Raw genomic sequence first — 16723 nt, 5'->3', positions numbered from 1 at the left:
TAGAACGTATTATAACCTATCCCTATCGTTTGGTCGTATTTTGAATGATATGTTACCATATCAATTGTTAGGCCATTGTTTTATACCAGTTTTTTACTATAGAATAGTCCGTTAACATGATATATGCAGAGGGCTCACGACGAATGTGACCGGTTGACAGGGTGTACTTTCTCCTCTTAGGTACCTCACCATGGTGTTTCCGGGGTCCGAGTTTCCCTCTGTTTCGTATTTTACAGGATTTATGAGATCAATCACTGTTCGTTATCTTCACTTTTCTCAATACCTTAAACAATGGTATAATAAATACTATTAATTCTCATTTTACAGGTATGTATTTTGTTCCCGATTACAATCCCTTTTGTTTTCTTTTTTAGCAACGCCCATTTGTATTCGATTTGAGATTTTGTTCATTTTCCTTACCTTAAAAGTATTGTCGTCATAGAATTATTTTTCAGGCAGCGCAAAAAATATTCAAAGTCCAACACCTCTCAAGTTATTAAGGGTAGGAAAACGTTACCACGTGTTTTTTATTCACCACCAACAGCAAATCTCTTTTGTGAGGGATACGGTTAAACGACTGGAAGATATTTATAATTATACATGTTGCTACGAAGATAGAGACTCGGTTCCTGGGATACCCAAAGCTGAGATGCTGATTACATTTATCAAACAGTCCATGAAGGTAGTCATTGTATTAAGTGAAGCTTTTGTTGGGGATTGTCGATGTATTTACAAGTTAGATCAAGCAATGGACGAATTCCTAGATCAAAAGTCGGAAAATCCAGTCCCATTTCTTGTGCCTATAACAGTTGATAACTGTGTTATACCGCGGTCACTTCGTGTCATATCTGTATGCGATTTGAATAAGTCTAATTGGTGGGACTGCTTCATTAAATCTTTACAAGACGACGATTTACGTGTAGAATATAACGCAAAAAGTAGCGATGGTGAACTTGAAAGTGCAGCAGTAGTATTGAAAGAAAAATTAAATATTGCTTCTGCGAAGGAAATGGAGACGTTCTTATCAAAGCCGATTGCCTTTGAACTCTCTCACTTTTTATCACAACACTCAAAGTTATCGCTCTTTATTTCAGGAATGAAAACTTGTGGCATTGAGTTTAATGGCAAATGCCTCACCATTCGACTTGGAATTTTTAAGGAGTTTTGGAATCGAAATTACCACCTCTCTAACTGTGTCAAGGAACATTTGCCTCTGTTGCAAAAACAAATTAACAGAGTAAGGCTGATATTTAAATACAGGACAGATATGATTGATAGACAAGACTTCCAAAGTATGAAAGATTTCAATCAACTTATGCAAGCTATTCTTAAAACACCGCCAAGTAATTCAACATGGGGAATAATGTGGAACATGGACGGTGTCGCTTACGATCGGAGTCTTAGAGATGTTTGTAGAAGCCTAATCCATGATGCTGTGACGGAAAAAGAAGTACTGCACATATCTCATCCTGAGTTTGCTCTCTATGAAAGTCGTCTTGAAACATTATCAGGATGGTCGGAATCGAGGCGTCCCTCAAAAGAAGCCATTGCTCGTGCTGGATACTACCGCGAAAATGCCGTTGTTTTTAGATGTTTTTATTGTAATGGTGTTAGCTGGGATTTTAAACCAGACGAAGATCCATGTGCAAGACATGCCAAATGGCTTTTTAATTGTCCTTATATTAAAGAATTGAAAGGATTAAAATTTGTGAATGAATGTCGTTTTCAGAATAGAAAGTTTTCAATTTATAATTCTGCGTTCAAAGAACTTGCAGACAGGCTTAAAACATATGAAAGGTGGCCAATGGTAAGTTTTCCCAAACCATTTGATTTGGCAGATGCCGGATTCTATTTTACTGGTACTGAAGACAAAGTAGTTTGCTACATGTGTGGATACGGACTTCGAAACTGGACGTTATCAGATAACCCTTACGAACGACATGCAAAATGTTCACCGGCTTGTGAATTTATTATTCAGAAGAAGGGAAAATCCTACATCCAGTGGATTCAACGTCAGAGAGACGAGAAACATAGGAACGAAGAATGTTCTATAACATACAGTATTCAGATACGAGAACTGAACTCAACTTAAAAGATTGTTTAGGACGTCAGCTTATCGTGAATGCTTGTTATAATTGATACATGTAGTTATCTGGCACACCTGATTTGACTTCGAATTCATGCAGAGTATTTTCAGTATGGATGTCATAAGGTAGAAATTTATCGCTTTAAACCACTGCTATATTGTCTATATGGTTACCGTTATTGTCAATGTAGCAATGATTTCCGAATTTTCTTTATTTTTCTGTGATATTTTGTGTTATCAGGGCAACCTCTTTTATTGTTATTTTAATACTGCAATAAATTATTCACATGACGTCAAATATTGTTATTGTTTTTCTATCGTTGGTGATTTAGTTTGGTAAGATAACTCCTGACATAACTAAATTCTAAGCTTCTTTCTGTAAATACAGTCTAAATGTAGCCATGATATCACCTATATAGGGATACATTCCAAATAATTTCTTTACAACACAAGTTACAACAACGTAAAATAATGTTTTTGTGCAAGTAGTCAATTTGGTTTTCTGAGTCTTTCTTAAGACTTGAGAAAGCTTCAAAGTAGCTGAAAATCTCCATTTTTCGAACTCTACAAAATGTTACCATGGCAATCAAGACACTTAGCAAACAAATTTTGTTTGATATTTGTTTCTAAAGTCAACTCATAATACTAAGCAACATGCCATCAAAATCGGTGACCATGCGTGCTTAAAAAGTTTAAGTGGTTACAGAGAATGGCTCATGAATCTAAAAGTCTAACTTGTAATTTGAGTTTGCCCTCATACCCACTTGTTCTGCAATACATTTTTTTTACCCCACGGCATAATGATTACACGGGCACTTGTTTCTGTAATATTTTTTTTTTACCCCATCGTGACATGTATTATGATACTATGGGGTAAGAAACAAGTGCCTGTGTAATTTTCGTTTCCAGGAAACCAGGTGTGGGTTATTTATTTATTTAGTATTTCATTCATTTTTAAAGTATTTTTGGTCATTTGAATCTTAAGGAGATTCATCATAAAATATACCATACCAATACCCTTATAAATTGCACACGTGGGATTAATTTAAAATCGAACCCTCTGTACACTGCACACTAAAGGATATTTTTATGCAAATAGAGTAATCTGCCCTTTAATCTAAATAAAATAAATTAAAATGTACAGTGTATTACTTAATTTGTGATCAAATCAAGCATTCGTAACATTTTGATTGAACACTTCATTTGCAGGTATTTTGCCCTCTTAAGTAAACAACAGTCATAGGCGTCGGAAGCAAATTGAAAGTGGGGTGGCTAATTGAAAGTGGGGGGGGGGAGGGCTAAACCAACGAAAAAAGGTAAGCCCCAATTTTCAATGCCTATATTATGTCTATCTTTGCAAAAAAAGTGGGGGGGGGGGGCTAAGCCCCCTAGCCCCCCCCCCCCCCCGGTTCCGACGCCTATGACAGTGATTTCTGTTCATCAGTACATGTACTTCGTTGCATATAAAAATTTTTCCTTGGGGTATATGCAAGGTACTCTACGTTGTAAATGTAATAGATAAGCTCAATATAAACACATTTACCATGATTTACACACTTTAATTTTCTCAATGTCAAAAAAAATCATTTTTATTCAATGTAAAAGAAAATTCGACAAAAACTCTGTATATGTAATAATGGATAGAAATCACATTGAAAAAAAATCGGTGTTAAACCTCTGCGACGATCAAAGCTTGGTCTGCTATAAAACTACTCTGGTAGGTCAAAATCGTATGGCAAAAATAGTTTGGGAATATTTTCCATACAAAGCGGGACAACTTGCAGTCAAAAAGAGGTACAGCACATTAATTACGCATTACAATTTTAGTATATTTTTACATTTGCTGTTTTGTGTTGAAATCTATCATTAAATAATACATGTAAAATATTGAATTTAAATATTTCTGCCACCCCCCTCCCCCAAAAATGTGTCCGGTACAGTAAAAATCGGTTATTACAAAGTCACTGGACTTCGTTATTATCCGTATAAAGAATTCATAAAACGTATAGAGCTGGCCATCCAAGAGCACTTCAAAATATCCGTGAATTCGCAATAGCCTTATTCGGACTAAACAAGTTTTACTATACTTTTCTTGGAGGAGTGGCACAAAAGACTCTCCCCTTTTATAATTATTTACACAGTATGAAAAGAAATCTTTCAGTTAAGTATTTTTCTGAAGTACACACTCGTACACCGTTTTTCTCTCCTACGAATGATCAAGAGATTTTCCAGATTACAAAACAAAGAACAATTTCACTGCAGTTAAAATTTCCATGTTCCTCATTGAAGTAACCCAGATGTGTACTTGAGTACAAAGGGGTTATCAAGAGCGTAGAATCTTCCAAGTTTGACATCATTTTAAGGCTGCATTTTAACAGAACATCTTTTGATTAAATCAAAAGTTTCAAATTTTGGATCATAAAAAGTTGAGAAAACTGAAACGAACGAAGCAACCTGGCTACATGCACCTTCATTACTTTTGAATTCAAGGTCATATGTTTGGGTTTTTTTCATCAGCAGCATTTTGATGATTCAATTTTTAGAATAGATTAATTCTGCTGCTGAGCATCAAAGGTCATTTTTTTCCAGATATGTTGATACATTTTTACCAGAGAAAGTACTGGGATTGAGCAGAGAAATACCCTCTCACAATGATTTATTGAGATCCTCCCAGACTAGCCATTGAAAGGTCAACATCTCTGAAGTTTCCATGAAAAGAGCTTTTTCAAAATCACACTACACCCAATTCCTGGTCTTATCAGCATTCAAAACACACGCATAAAAGACCACAGTATTTAGGAAATAATTTTATTGACTATCACCTACTACTTTATACACAAGATTGTGTTCTGGATTGAGATTCTCTGTGTAAAGAATTGTAAAGAATACAGCTAGAGTTCTTATTCACCGTTAAACATACTACTTGTCTACAGAAATTACTTTAAGATGTACAAGTTCATTCTACGTAATTCAGTAGAGGTCCTATGTCAAAATCAGACAAAAAAATCGTTGTAAATACATCCTCATTTCTAAGTTATTCTACAGGCATACAAGTATGAAAACTTGACAAGTATAAAAGGATCTCAATGGTACCACTCAAGTGATGGGTGTTTATAAAAATCTTTACACAAAGGTCACTCAATAAATGTGAAAAATGACCAGAGAGAGCAAAAAAAAAAAAAAAAAATTCTCAAAAAATTCCTGATATCTCTTGTTTGGACAAACAATGAAAATCTCGGTTAAATATGTGAACAAGGTGATAAATAAATGCAGTCTTCAAAAAAAAAAACCTCAAGAAATCTAGGTATACTTTCACTTGATACTACTGGCATGTCCTTATTTTTTCTTCCATTAACAGTACGGCTAACAACCAGGAAAGCTTTCATCTGACTCAGATTTCTGTTTTATTTGAAGACCACACCTCTAATTCTTGTAAGTAGCTTTCAATCAATGAAAATAAAAACAGTATGAGGTCTGAGATATAGTCCTATAAAAGTAATAAATTCTATTTGAAAACAAAGTTTTTAGAATGTAAATGTATATATTTTTTAAATTAAAAAGTTTTTTTTGGTTTTGTTAAGTATGTATCATATATAAGTATCTACAGCAGTTAGAATGTCAATTACTATATATGCAGAAATTATGTCATTCAACATCTTAAAAAAAATTGAATACTATTTATAGAAAATAAAAAAAAAATGTCTCCAAGACAATCTAAATTGCTGTTCAATAATGTCTATAATAATCTTTCTACATATTCCACATCAATTTCATTAGTAACTATGACTTTGTAAATCATTTTGGCTCCTAGCACTATTCAATAGCAAGCAACCTTTGCAAAATCTCTTACTTGTTAATTGCACTACTGAAGAAAAAAAAAAAAACGTGAACACTAACAAACAACAATTAAAAAAAAAAAAACTGACATTGATGAAACAGAAAATTAAAAGCTCCTAAGTGTGAAAAGAAACTTTTGAAGAATTATTGCGGCATCATGTGTTTAATTCAGTAAATCCTAGGAATATAATCATGAATCCCGGACCACGATCACAGGTATCCTAGCATGGTGTACAATATAATCGCTGACACTGCCCATCAAGGTACGGCGAATTGTTCCCAGGCCCCGGGTTCCCATGACGATCATTGCAGCTCCGACCTCTTCAGCTTTGGAAATGATGGCTTCTTCTGGTTTCTTTCCAGTGATGGGAGTTGCCTCCCCTTTGATCTGTAACACAATAATGGATCTTATTTCTGAATTGTATTATTATGAACTATTTACTAATTAATTATTACATTTCTTCACTATATTATGTTTTTAACAGGATGTAATTAAGAAGCACTTTTGACAAATGCTTGGTTTAATGATCTATGTTATGTTTTTGAAAATTTTAGGTACACAATGCATTGACACATTCACATCAGTGTAGGAATGATTTCTAAAGAATTTACTTTCTAACACTTAAGACAAGATTCTACTTTCAGCACAGAATATTTAGACTTCTTCAAAAAATATGGTGTGAAATCCTTTAAATTCACTCAGGCAAATTTTTTGAATAGCTAAATTTCACAATTTTGTTTTAAGTAAATTCATGCACAAACATCAAATAGCAATATATACTGTTTGCATTCACTATTTATTGAGGTGGTAAATTTCTGTGCAAGGCAAGGGAACCCTGAATATTAATTGCCCTAAAAAATCATTCTAACTGTTTTGAATTTTAACCTTGTAGATCCAATAACTGCTACTTACACTTCTTTCTCTGAGCTGAGAGATGTATTTATTGGTCAAGGCCTCTACTCTCTGGTGCTCTTTGGACATTTCGTCCTGAATCTCCTTCAGCCTGGACTCAGACACCTGTCCAGCTGTTAATCAGAGTTCAAAAATACTTTAAGTTCATTGACCATCTGATAAGAGAGATAACTCTCTTTGTCATAAATGACATCATTCTTTTATAAAACTGTCAAAATGTCATTCCTGTCAAATTTTGCACAAAAAAGTATGATGAAATTGTACACAGTTAGATTTATACTGTAACATCATATGTGATAACACAAAATTTTACACAAAGGAATACACAAACAATGAACCTTATAATCACTTCAAATAGTGAAACAAGAGGCCCAATGGCCTTAACGGTCACCTGAGTACAATACAACAATTTAGAGGATCCATAAACTGATAAATGAAGCTTTAAATATTGCCCAAAAGCAAGAAAAATAGTATGATAAGCATCAACAAAATAATTGGTATAGCATCTATCTGTCCCCCATTTAACACTATTACCATGCCGACTATTAACAAAATGTCTATTTTTAATCCCAAATTACTACTTCTCACATTGGTCTCTGATAAAAATACCCTTGCATACTAAAACTTTTACTCTGTTTGCCTCGAATATGCCAAGAAGCATAGAAGATTTTCAAAGAAATGCATGTTCAGTATATAATTAAATAAATAACCCCCCCCCCCCCCCTTTACACCAGACCATCTTACCCAGGAGCCATGAACTCACAATTCTGGAAGAAGCACTTTGCTCATCATAACTATACACTTGTTTTCTTTGCTTTATTACCAGTAGTAGAAAAAATGTTTTGAAAGAAATTATGCATTTTCACTATAAAATCAATAGAGCCCCCCCCCCCCCCCTTCACCAGAACCCTGACCCAGGGGCCATGATTTTCACAATTTTGGAAGAGGCATTCTTCCTTATCATAACCATGCACTTTCTTTATTTGAATAATACCCAGGAGCAGAGAAGAAGATTTTGAAAAAAATTATGCATTTTCCCTATATAATCAATAGAGCCCCGCCCTAACAGCTGAACCCTACATCCAGGGGCCACGAAATTCACAATTTCTGACGAGGCAGCCATGCTCATCATAACTATGTACTTAGTTTATTTAATATCCAGGAGAGAGAAGATTTTCAGAGAAAAAATGCATTTTCACTAATATATCAATTGAGCCCCACCCTGACACCTACACCCCGACCCAGGGGCCATGAAATTCACAATTTTGGAAGAGGCAACCATGCTCATCATAACTATGCACTAAGTTAGTTTATTTAATACCCAGGAACAGAGAAGAGGATTTTCAAAGAATTAATGCAAATAATCAATAGAGCCCCACTCTAACACCTGAACCCCTGACCTGGGCCATGAAATTCACAATTTCTGAAAAGGCAGCCATGCTCATCATATCTATGTTCACTATATTTTCACTATATAATCAATAGAGCCCCACCCTAACACCAGAACCCCTGATCCTGGGGCCATGAATTTCACAATTTTGGAAGAGGCACTCTTGCTCATCATAACTGTACTTAGTTACTTTATTTAATACCCAGGAGCAGAGAAGAAGATTTTCAAAGAATTAATGCATTTTCACTATATAATCAATAGAGCCCCACCCTAACACCAGAACTCCTGACCCTGGGGCCATGAAATTCACAATTTTGAAAGAGGCACTCCTGCTCATCATAACTATATACTTGGTTAGTTTATTTAATACCCAGGAACAGAGAAGAAGATTTTCAAAGAATTAATGCATTTTCACTATATAATCAATAGAGCACCGCCCTAACACCAGAACCCCTGACCCTGGGGCCCATGAAATTCACAATTTTGGAAGAGGCACTCTTGCCCTTCATAACTATGTACTTAATTTGTTTATTTGATACCCAGGAGCAGAGAAGAAGATTTTCAAAGAAATAATGCACTTTCACTATATGATCTTTATAGCCCCACCCTAGCACCAGAACCCCTGACCCTTGGGCCATGAATTTCACAATTTTGGTAGAGGGTTCAATGCTTATTACAATCATGCCAACAGTTTGACTGCATGACGTCCAGGAGTAAAGAAGAAGATTTTTAAAGATTGCATTAATTTTGGTGGTTTTAGCCCCACCCCTAAGGCCCCAGGGGGGCAGGGACCATGAAATTCAAAATTTTTGTTTCCCTTCACCCATAGATGCTATATACCAAATTTGGTTGAAATTGATTAAGCGGTTCTGGCGAAGAAGTTAAAAATGTTCAAAAGTTAACGCACGCCGCACGCCGACGGACGAAAACGGATAGCAATAGGTCACCTGAGTGACTCAGGTGACCTGAAAAGCTGATTCTGTTCACCTGTTTCTTGAGCAAATTAAATGTTGGATAAATTTTTTGAGAATGTTGTATGATAATGAAGTAGCATTTAAATTCAGATTGTTTTTATACTTACGCATGAAGGAAACCTTGTATTCTGCTCCAAATACAACAATAACATGGTCTCCTGCTCGATACACATTATCACAATACCCTTCAAAAAAAGACATGAAAATTAGTTGATTTCAAACTCCAAGGTTCTTAAACTAACAGACCTGTTCATCAGGTACACTGCAGTTTTAATCATAAAGGTCTTAAATTCAAAAATATAGACATTCAACATGAGTAGTAAGCCATCCCCCCTTTCCCCCTTCAAAAAGTGCGAGTGATCCGACTGATATAAAATTATAGACATAAACAAAAAAAAATTAAACAAATAAAACTGTTTTGTATTTCATTACAGCATCATTGTAATTTTTTCCCCTCTACAAATCATCGATTTTAGAGAAAGCTCAACTCATACACCGCTTCACAAAATTTATCATTGTCACTTTTATACTTTGCTATAAAGGTTTTACGGCCACTATTAATTAAAGCCAAAGATAGGCGGAAATGACACATGATGCAAACCCCACAGTCTGATAGAACAAGAATTAATGTGTCTTAAAACACGATTAACACATTAATAGAGATGTGTTTTCACGATGAATGATGTACGTGGTGAAATGTGTCCGAGGTAAAAATCTCTTTTAATCAATATACCCAGACAGAGGATTACATAACATATAGACTTAACACTGAACTTGGTTTAACCTGGGTCAAATCAAGCATAGGCAATATATAGATCCAATTTTCAGTGTATTTTTGTAGTCCTTATTCAAACAATTTCCTCTATTCATCAAATTACCTGATAATACAAAAATTTAGGACAAAACTGAATGTATACATGCACTTGTAACAGAACACATGATGAATTAATGTGCTGGTTACCTTTCTAGCAATTTTAGACAAGGAACATTCTAGAGGGGAGTTCTAAGGAATATGAATGTTAATAGTTTGACGAGAGGTCACCTTACTTTACAACTTTGAGTATATTTATTCAGTACGCAGCACTGTACGCCCGCAGGCAGAAGTGAAAGTCAAGAAGGACGTTGAAGAATGACAGTGATTTATTCCTGCATGCTCTTCTCGTTCAGCTATGTGTCTTATCATAAATTGTATCATCATTCACTAAATAGCTCTCTTAAATGACAAAAAAAATGAGTTTCATTCAATTTTCGGCACTATTTCTCATGGTTATAATTTAAAAAAAAAAAAAAATCATTTGCTAACTGAACGTTCATCAAATGTCCTAAAATCTCAGTCTAGTAGTTAACAAATTAGTTGTGACTTTTTCACCTCAGTAGGATTTGGCTTGGCATGCTTTTGAATATACATTAAGATGTACTGATTGTACACTGTACCTTCTCCCAACACAAATTTCATACGTTCATCATATACATGTACTAGCTAGGCTATATAACTGTACATACATAATTATTAAACACATTTTATTTCAACAAAATGAAATCTAGTAGGACAGTTACAATTTTAGTTCTATAAATCACAATGCCTCAATATGTAATAATTTTAATTCTTTTTTGTGTCTAAAAAAAGAGATGCATATTGTTTTGTTATTCCAAATTGAATATCGATCCCTAAATGAATTCTTTGTTCAAGTTATTAACTTTGTGAACAAATAATCAATAACCTGTATACTAGCACTTTAAACCAAATTTTTTTCAACAAATATTATAGATAAATCATGTCTAAATAATTTATAATGCCCTATCACACTCTAAAGTAATATTATCTCTAATTATATGGCAACAGATGTCACAAACAGAGCTATTAGTTCAACATCAATATTAACTGCTCCACTGACAGTGACTATATTGTTTACTGTACAGTTTATTGAATATAAAGGGTCTCCTAAAGCTATTTATAGTGTGTTCTTGTAAGGATTAGGTGATTTACAATACAAGCCAGATATATGAAAGGGTTATTTTCACACAGCACCACATGTTAAATTTGTAGAAGAAAAAGTACTTTAGTTAATTACCATAACTTCTGAAGAATGAACATTTGAAAGGTATAAACTACTACATCCTAAACCTGCAGATATACCTTTTATTTACAAAATTTAAGTACTACTGTAACAGTTCTACCCAAATTTTGTAGAATTCAGTTAAGGTTAGTTCTTTGAAATGCACAGTTTACATATTGAATGTGTTGAGAGGGAAATTACCATGATTACTAAGACATTGTTATAATTTGGGTTTCTACTTTTGTCATTAATAATAATAAACATGCTGATTGATCATGTTGATTGTGAAATTCCGGCCCAATTAGTAAAGCCTTCTTCAACATCAACAGAGTTTTAACTACATAATGGTAACCATGACGATTGACTAGCATTAGCATTTAGAATGAATTTTAAAAATGACAAATATATAACATTCATAGATCTATGTTTTAAACAAAGCTAACTATATCATAAACCGGAAACAAATCGTGAAGCAGTAGATACATATGATACATATACGCAGAAATACCCCCCCCCCCCCCCCCCCCGAAAAAAATGCTGAATACACCCGTTCCTGTTCCATTCAACACTATTAATTAATCTTTATGTTAATTAGGCCAAATATACACACATTTAGTCATGCATGTAATCAACATCTACCTAGCCAGGAAGAGGATTAACCTGAGTCCTCTATATATATATATATATACATGTATTTATTATTGTGTATAGTGGTTTATGGATACATAAACAAAGGTGTCATTATCCTGGGAAAACAATTTACACTATAGTGACTATGAATTTGCGATGTGCATATGTAAAACACTTCCTTTAACCAGCTAAGTGAGCCATGCATAATTTTTAAAGCATGAATGACTTTTTCAGCATTTGTATTACTAGTTTAATCTAGTTTAATTTGAAAATATTTAATACTGAAGGGATAATATGCCAATTGTAAATTAAAAGGGGTACCAATCTTTCAATCAAATAATACCTGTATAAAGCAATATTCATTTTGATTGAATAATCTAAATCAAAACAATTAAGTTATTTAAAAAAACAAATGGGATGATATGCCTAACATGGGTCACTGGAACAATTTGACATGTATTGTTCTTTTTACTATGTGCATATTCATATTTAAATACCTTAAGAGCCACAAAACTGGTTAATTACAATGCAGATATGCTAATTTTAGTTTAATCACATATGGCAATCTGACATATATATATTTTAACAAGATGGGATAATTTAAAATGTCTAATATTATATAACAGGAACTAGTTTAAAGACATCTACTACGTATTAATTTTTCTTCACAATTTTTATAGCTACATGTAAATGCATATCATATTCCTTGCAACAACAAAAACAGTTCAATAAAACTTTTCAAATAACCCTGCAGAGGGAAATTTTTAAAACTCATTTCTCACTGTAAAGCAAAATCAATTAAAATTTTGTACATATTTCACTCTAGGAGTCCAGAATAATAGCTTTAATTCCAGGTAGGCAGGACACATCTACTCTAATAAAACCTTTGCCTCCAGGCAAATACCTGACGTTAGTTTTGACATGAAAATAGACAACTCTACGTGAGGCATTCACAGCAACTCAATGTACAAAGCTTGATGGATATTTGTGTACTGGATATACATACATGTTATATAGCACATTCCCTATAAAACACCACATGGGAAATTAATGTATAAATTAATGACTGCTGTCAATTGTTATTGTAATTATTCCTTCATTCACTATTTGTTTCACCTGTCCAGTTGTTTATAGCTTAAGGATGTTATTGTTTAGAGCTGGGATGATTTATTGAGATATTGATAATATCCATTCTGTGTGAAGACAATGCACATGCATATATGAAGAAATGTCGCCAAAAAGTCTGATTTATGTTTTTCTTTGTTTACTTTAGATTTTAGGTTTAAATATGCTTAATATAAATATGAAATACATAATAATTAACACCACTTGTGCAAAATAATTTTGTTTTAAAACAGATTACTTCTTTCAATAAATTATTCTTATTCGTGAAGAAATGTTTTGTTCATTTCAAAACAAAAATAAATTTATAACCAATTCAACATATCATGATACATTTCATATCGTGGCTCAAATATCGTGATATGTATCGAAAAAGTATTGTACGTACTCCGAGCCCCATTATTATTCAAAGGTGCACTGGAGTATATTCACCCATCATATCACTATCATAAGAGGTATGGTGAATTATATAATAGTGAAATGAAACTCTACTTTCATTATTATGAATTGTTGAAGCAACATCATGAACTGAAATACAGATCATCTGTGAATTATTTTTCAGACCAGACAATTATTTACTTTTCTTGGCTCAGACACTATAAGCCACTTAACTCCCAACTTTGTCAGGTCAATACTCTATTTATCTGACCTATATTTTACAAGTAGGTCAAATACCTGAGGCTCAGATACTTGGAATTAGGTGAATAGGACCTACTCAAATGACTATATAGTACACTAACCATGCTAACACACCATATGAATAATGTATAGTAAAAGTTCAAATATTTCACTCAAGTAAAAAAGCCCCAAACATTACACACTACCTTGGTTTTTTTAAAAAATACTTTTAAATGGATCAATACATTAAAAATGTTCTCGTCTCTTGAAGCGCGACGCCTCCCTAAAGCCTGAAGGTCAAAATGACACACCCACGGAATCTCACAGCTTAACATCGAAAGGAATAAATATCTAACTGTTACTCTATTCAAAAAAGAAGAAAACAGAACAATAGTCTCTGTATGATTTCTTCAAAGGTCGGCAGAAGGTCGGTGAAATAACGAGGTACCCTGAACCGAAATTCTTTGCCTGTGATTAACCCCAACGCCATATAACAAAAATCGAGAAGGTACATATCGTTTTACATCCGTTCCATATTGTTCAGCCGTTTTTAAAAAGAAACAAGAAATAAACTTACATTTAAATGCCTTGTCTGCCTGATCACTACCATCAACTGCGACAACAACAGTTCTCTCTGCCATCTTCGTACTTGCTATGTCGAAATGTGCCTGGACGATGTGAACTTTCCGGTCAAATCAGGTAGATTCTAAAATGAGGGCGAAACGAAAACCCAAACCAAACAAGACCAATAAATTTCCGGATTGAAACAACCAGGCGAAGACCTAGTAGCAAATTCTATCAATATTTGGTTATTTTAATATAATTTAATTTCGTTTGTATTCTAGCCTCTGATTGGTTAGTATCCAAAAAGGAACACAAATTATTTCTGTATAACCTGGTTTGGTATGGGGACACACCCCCCTGACAACCAGCTGAATCATCTGTATCCATACAATCCTCTCATTTCCAGTCCTCGGGATTCATGGAAAATTCCAGATTTAATAAATGTACCCTTAACTTCAAACAACAATTCGATCTTACCACATGCAAACAAACAACATGGCTGCTAGGCCTATGTATCAGTTTTTACCTCCCCTCGCTTCCCATCACTTCCGTTACTACGGTTGTATTATTGAGCGGCAAATTTGAACTAACGAAAAGCAACGAAATTTTAAACCCCTAGTTATTTAATGATTGTAAAATTAAATTATAAGGAATGACTCTAATTCTTGGCCAAATTATTCGAGTATAACCTGGTTTGGGTCAGTTTACGCTGTTTTATAATCCGCTTCGCGGATTATAAAGCGTAAACTGACCCAAACCAGGTTATACTCGAATAATTTGGCCAAGAATTAGAGTCATTCCTAAATTAATCAATAAAATGCTTTTTTTAAATGCGGGAATCAACGATTGCAACCAATAACAGTTATATTATATTCTTTAGTATGTTCCTATTAAAATACATATAACCAGCGTTTCGTTAAACCACAGGAGTTCAACTCCGCGTACCGTCCTATCAATTTTATCGAAATTTTCAGTAAATGAGAAAAATATGTAATACCTATAATAATTATTAAAGGTATTACGTATTTTTGTATCTTTGGTAAGTTAGGGGTCATGAATGCGTTTCCATTCCACGTGTTACTTTTTTAAAACAGGAAGTGCCATCTATGTTGCCAGTCTTTCCATAGTACTTATTTAGTAATATTTTTCAATAGTACTCACTTAGCTGTGTTCTGATTGGTTACATGTAATTTAACCATTTGATCTTTGATATTTATTCGCCTTTGGCCCAAATTGTTTTTGAGCACAGCTACATGAACATGATGAAGGGTATTTCAAGCTGTGTTCTACCAGCTTACCTCACTTGGGTAAAGGAACTCATAACAACCCCATGCCTACAGTTCCTCTTTACTGTGTTAAGGTATGTCACTCGTGAAATTTGTTATATCAAGGATTTTTTGAGAAGTATATTTTGGATAAGTACTCATATAGTATGACTCAAAATCGCAGAGAAAATGGGGAGTCAGTGTGCATCTAACTGAGCTACGGTACAATTAAGTTGACCTTTTTGCACTTAAATTGTAACTCTTTGGTTAATCACTTTAACCGTTATCATATTTTATAAGATGTAACCATGGCAATAAACATAATCTTATTTTACGTAAAACAGTTTGAATAATATTTATCATTGAACAAATCATGCAAATTAATGCACGTAAATTATTGTGTGACCTTTTTGCACTAAAAAAGTCTCATATTTGGGGTATTAAAAATCTAAATAGGCAATAGGATATTTTCTTGTATCAAACTTTTTACAACTTATTTGCTAATCGGTCAAAAGTATCGAGTAGTTTAAAATAATGAAAGAAAAAGTTGGGGTCAGTGATGTAAATTTTGAAATATTGGTCAAAATATGCGATTTTCAGACAAAAAACTGTGTAAATTTTATCTCAACTTCCTTAATATATCTTCATTTCTTGGCATTGTTTGTTGAGCGAAGGTGTAAATTTTGTTATAAAAATATAAATTGAGACCTATATTTAATATTCCAGGCATATCATAACGGAAAATATTCTCTGAGTAAAAGTATGTGAGGCTAAAGTTCCAAGATATTAAATTTAATAAATGTGTAGATTTGCAGAATTTTCTGCTAAATATCCTTCCGCCACAAGAAATAGTTCCTTATAAATCTTGCTTCTTTGTGAATTTTTGAGCAGTTTTTTAATTGAATGTTGAACATTTTACATTGTTTAATCTAAATATGTTATAAGGATTGAATTGTAATAAATAGTTTTTAAGTAAGAGGTTCTGACTGAAATTTTCTAAAAGGCTGACGAGTGACATACCTTAAGTGCAAGTCTCTGTAAGAATCAGGCAAAGTAGGTTTGAAAGTGAATCATGAGGGTTCTCAGAATTTGTTGATTTTCAAAACGTAAATTTCTCTTGTGCTACGAACCATGTATGCAAAGTGAAAAAAGTTTTGGGTCATGGTTACTATGGAAACATGACAAAAGAAATTTCCCTAGCAACCAGTCAATTTTCCATGTGTGTGGACAAAAAATCACTAATCTTTAGGGCTTGGAATTGATTGTG

The 16723-nt window shown here is 33.7% G+C and overlaps 2 protein-coding genes across 2 annotated transcripts; one reads left to right on the top strand and one right to left on the bottom strand.

Annotated features, from left to right (window-relative positions):
* Positions 1-507: 507 nt before the first annotated feature.
* On the top strand, positions 508-2144 carry LOC133187806 (uncharacterized). The gene has a single exon (XM_061323207.1). The coding sequence runs from the start codon at positions 650-652 to the stop codon at positions 2090-2092; it is 1443 nt and encodes a 480-aa protein (XP_061179191.1). The 5' UTR covers positions 508-649; the 3' UTR covers positions 2093-2144.
* A 2736-nt stretch (positions 2145-4880) lies between these two features.
* LOC133187805 (universal stress protein in QAH/OAS sulfhydrylase 3'region-like) lies at positions 4881-14312 on the bottom strand. The gene is made up of 4 exons (XM_061323206.1): positions 14205-14312; positions 9308-9385; positions 6837-6949; positions 4881-6311 (listed from the first exon to the last, which is right to left on the bottom strand). The coding sequence occupies exons 1-4, from the start codon at positions 14266-14268 to the stop codon at positions 6114-6116; spliced, it is 453 nt and encodes a 150-aa protein (XP_061179190.1). The 5' UTR covers positions 14269-14312; the 3' UTR covers positions 4881-6113.
* Between the last annotated feature and the right edge of the window lie 2411 nt (positions 14313-16723).

The sequence above is a fragment of the Saccostrea echinata genome, unplaced genomic scaffold, assembly GCF_033153115.1.
Source record: "Saccostrea echinata isolate AGI-Se365-2 ecotype Australia unplaced genomic scaffold, CSIRO_AGI_Sech_v1 ptg000015l, whole genome shotgun sequence".
Taxonomy (NCBI): Eukaryota; Metazoa; Mollusca; class Bivalvia; order Ostreida; family Ostreidae; genus Saccostrea; species Saccostrea echinata.
Note: the sequence above shows the minus strand (reverse complement) of the source record. Positions and strands in the feature narration are given on the sequence as shown.

Coding starts and splice junctions, on each gene's coding strand:
- LOC133187806 (XM_061323207.1), top strand. CDS start 650: ATGCTGATTACATTTATCAAACAGTCCATGAAGGTAGTCATTGTATTA.
- LOC133187805 (XM_061323206.1), bottom strand. CDS start 14,268: ATGGCAGAGAGAACTGTTGTTGTCGCAGTTGATGGTAGTGATCAGGCA. Junction 9,386..14,204: donor GGCAGACAAGGCATTTAAAT/GTAAGTTTATTT, acceptor CTTTTTTTGAAG/GGTATTGTGATAATGTGTAT. Junction 6,312..6,836: donor CTCAGCTCAGAGAAAGAAGT/GTAAGTAGCAGT, acceptor ATTGTGTTACAG/ATCAAAGGGGAGGCAACTCC.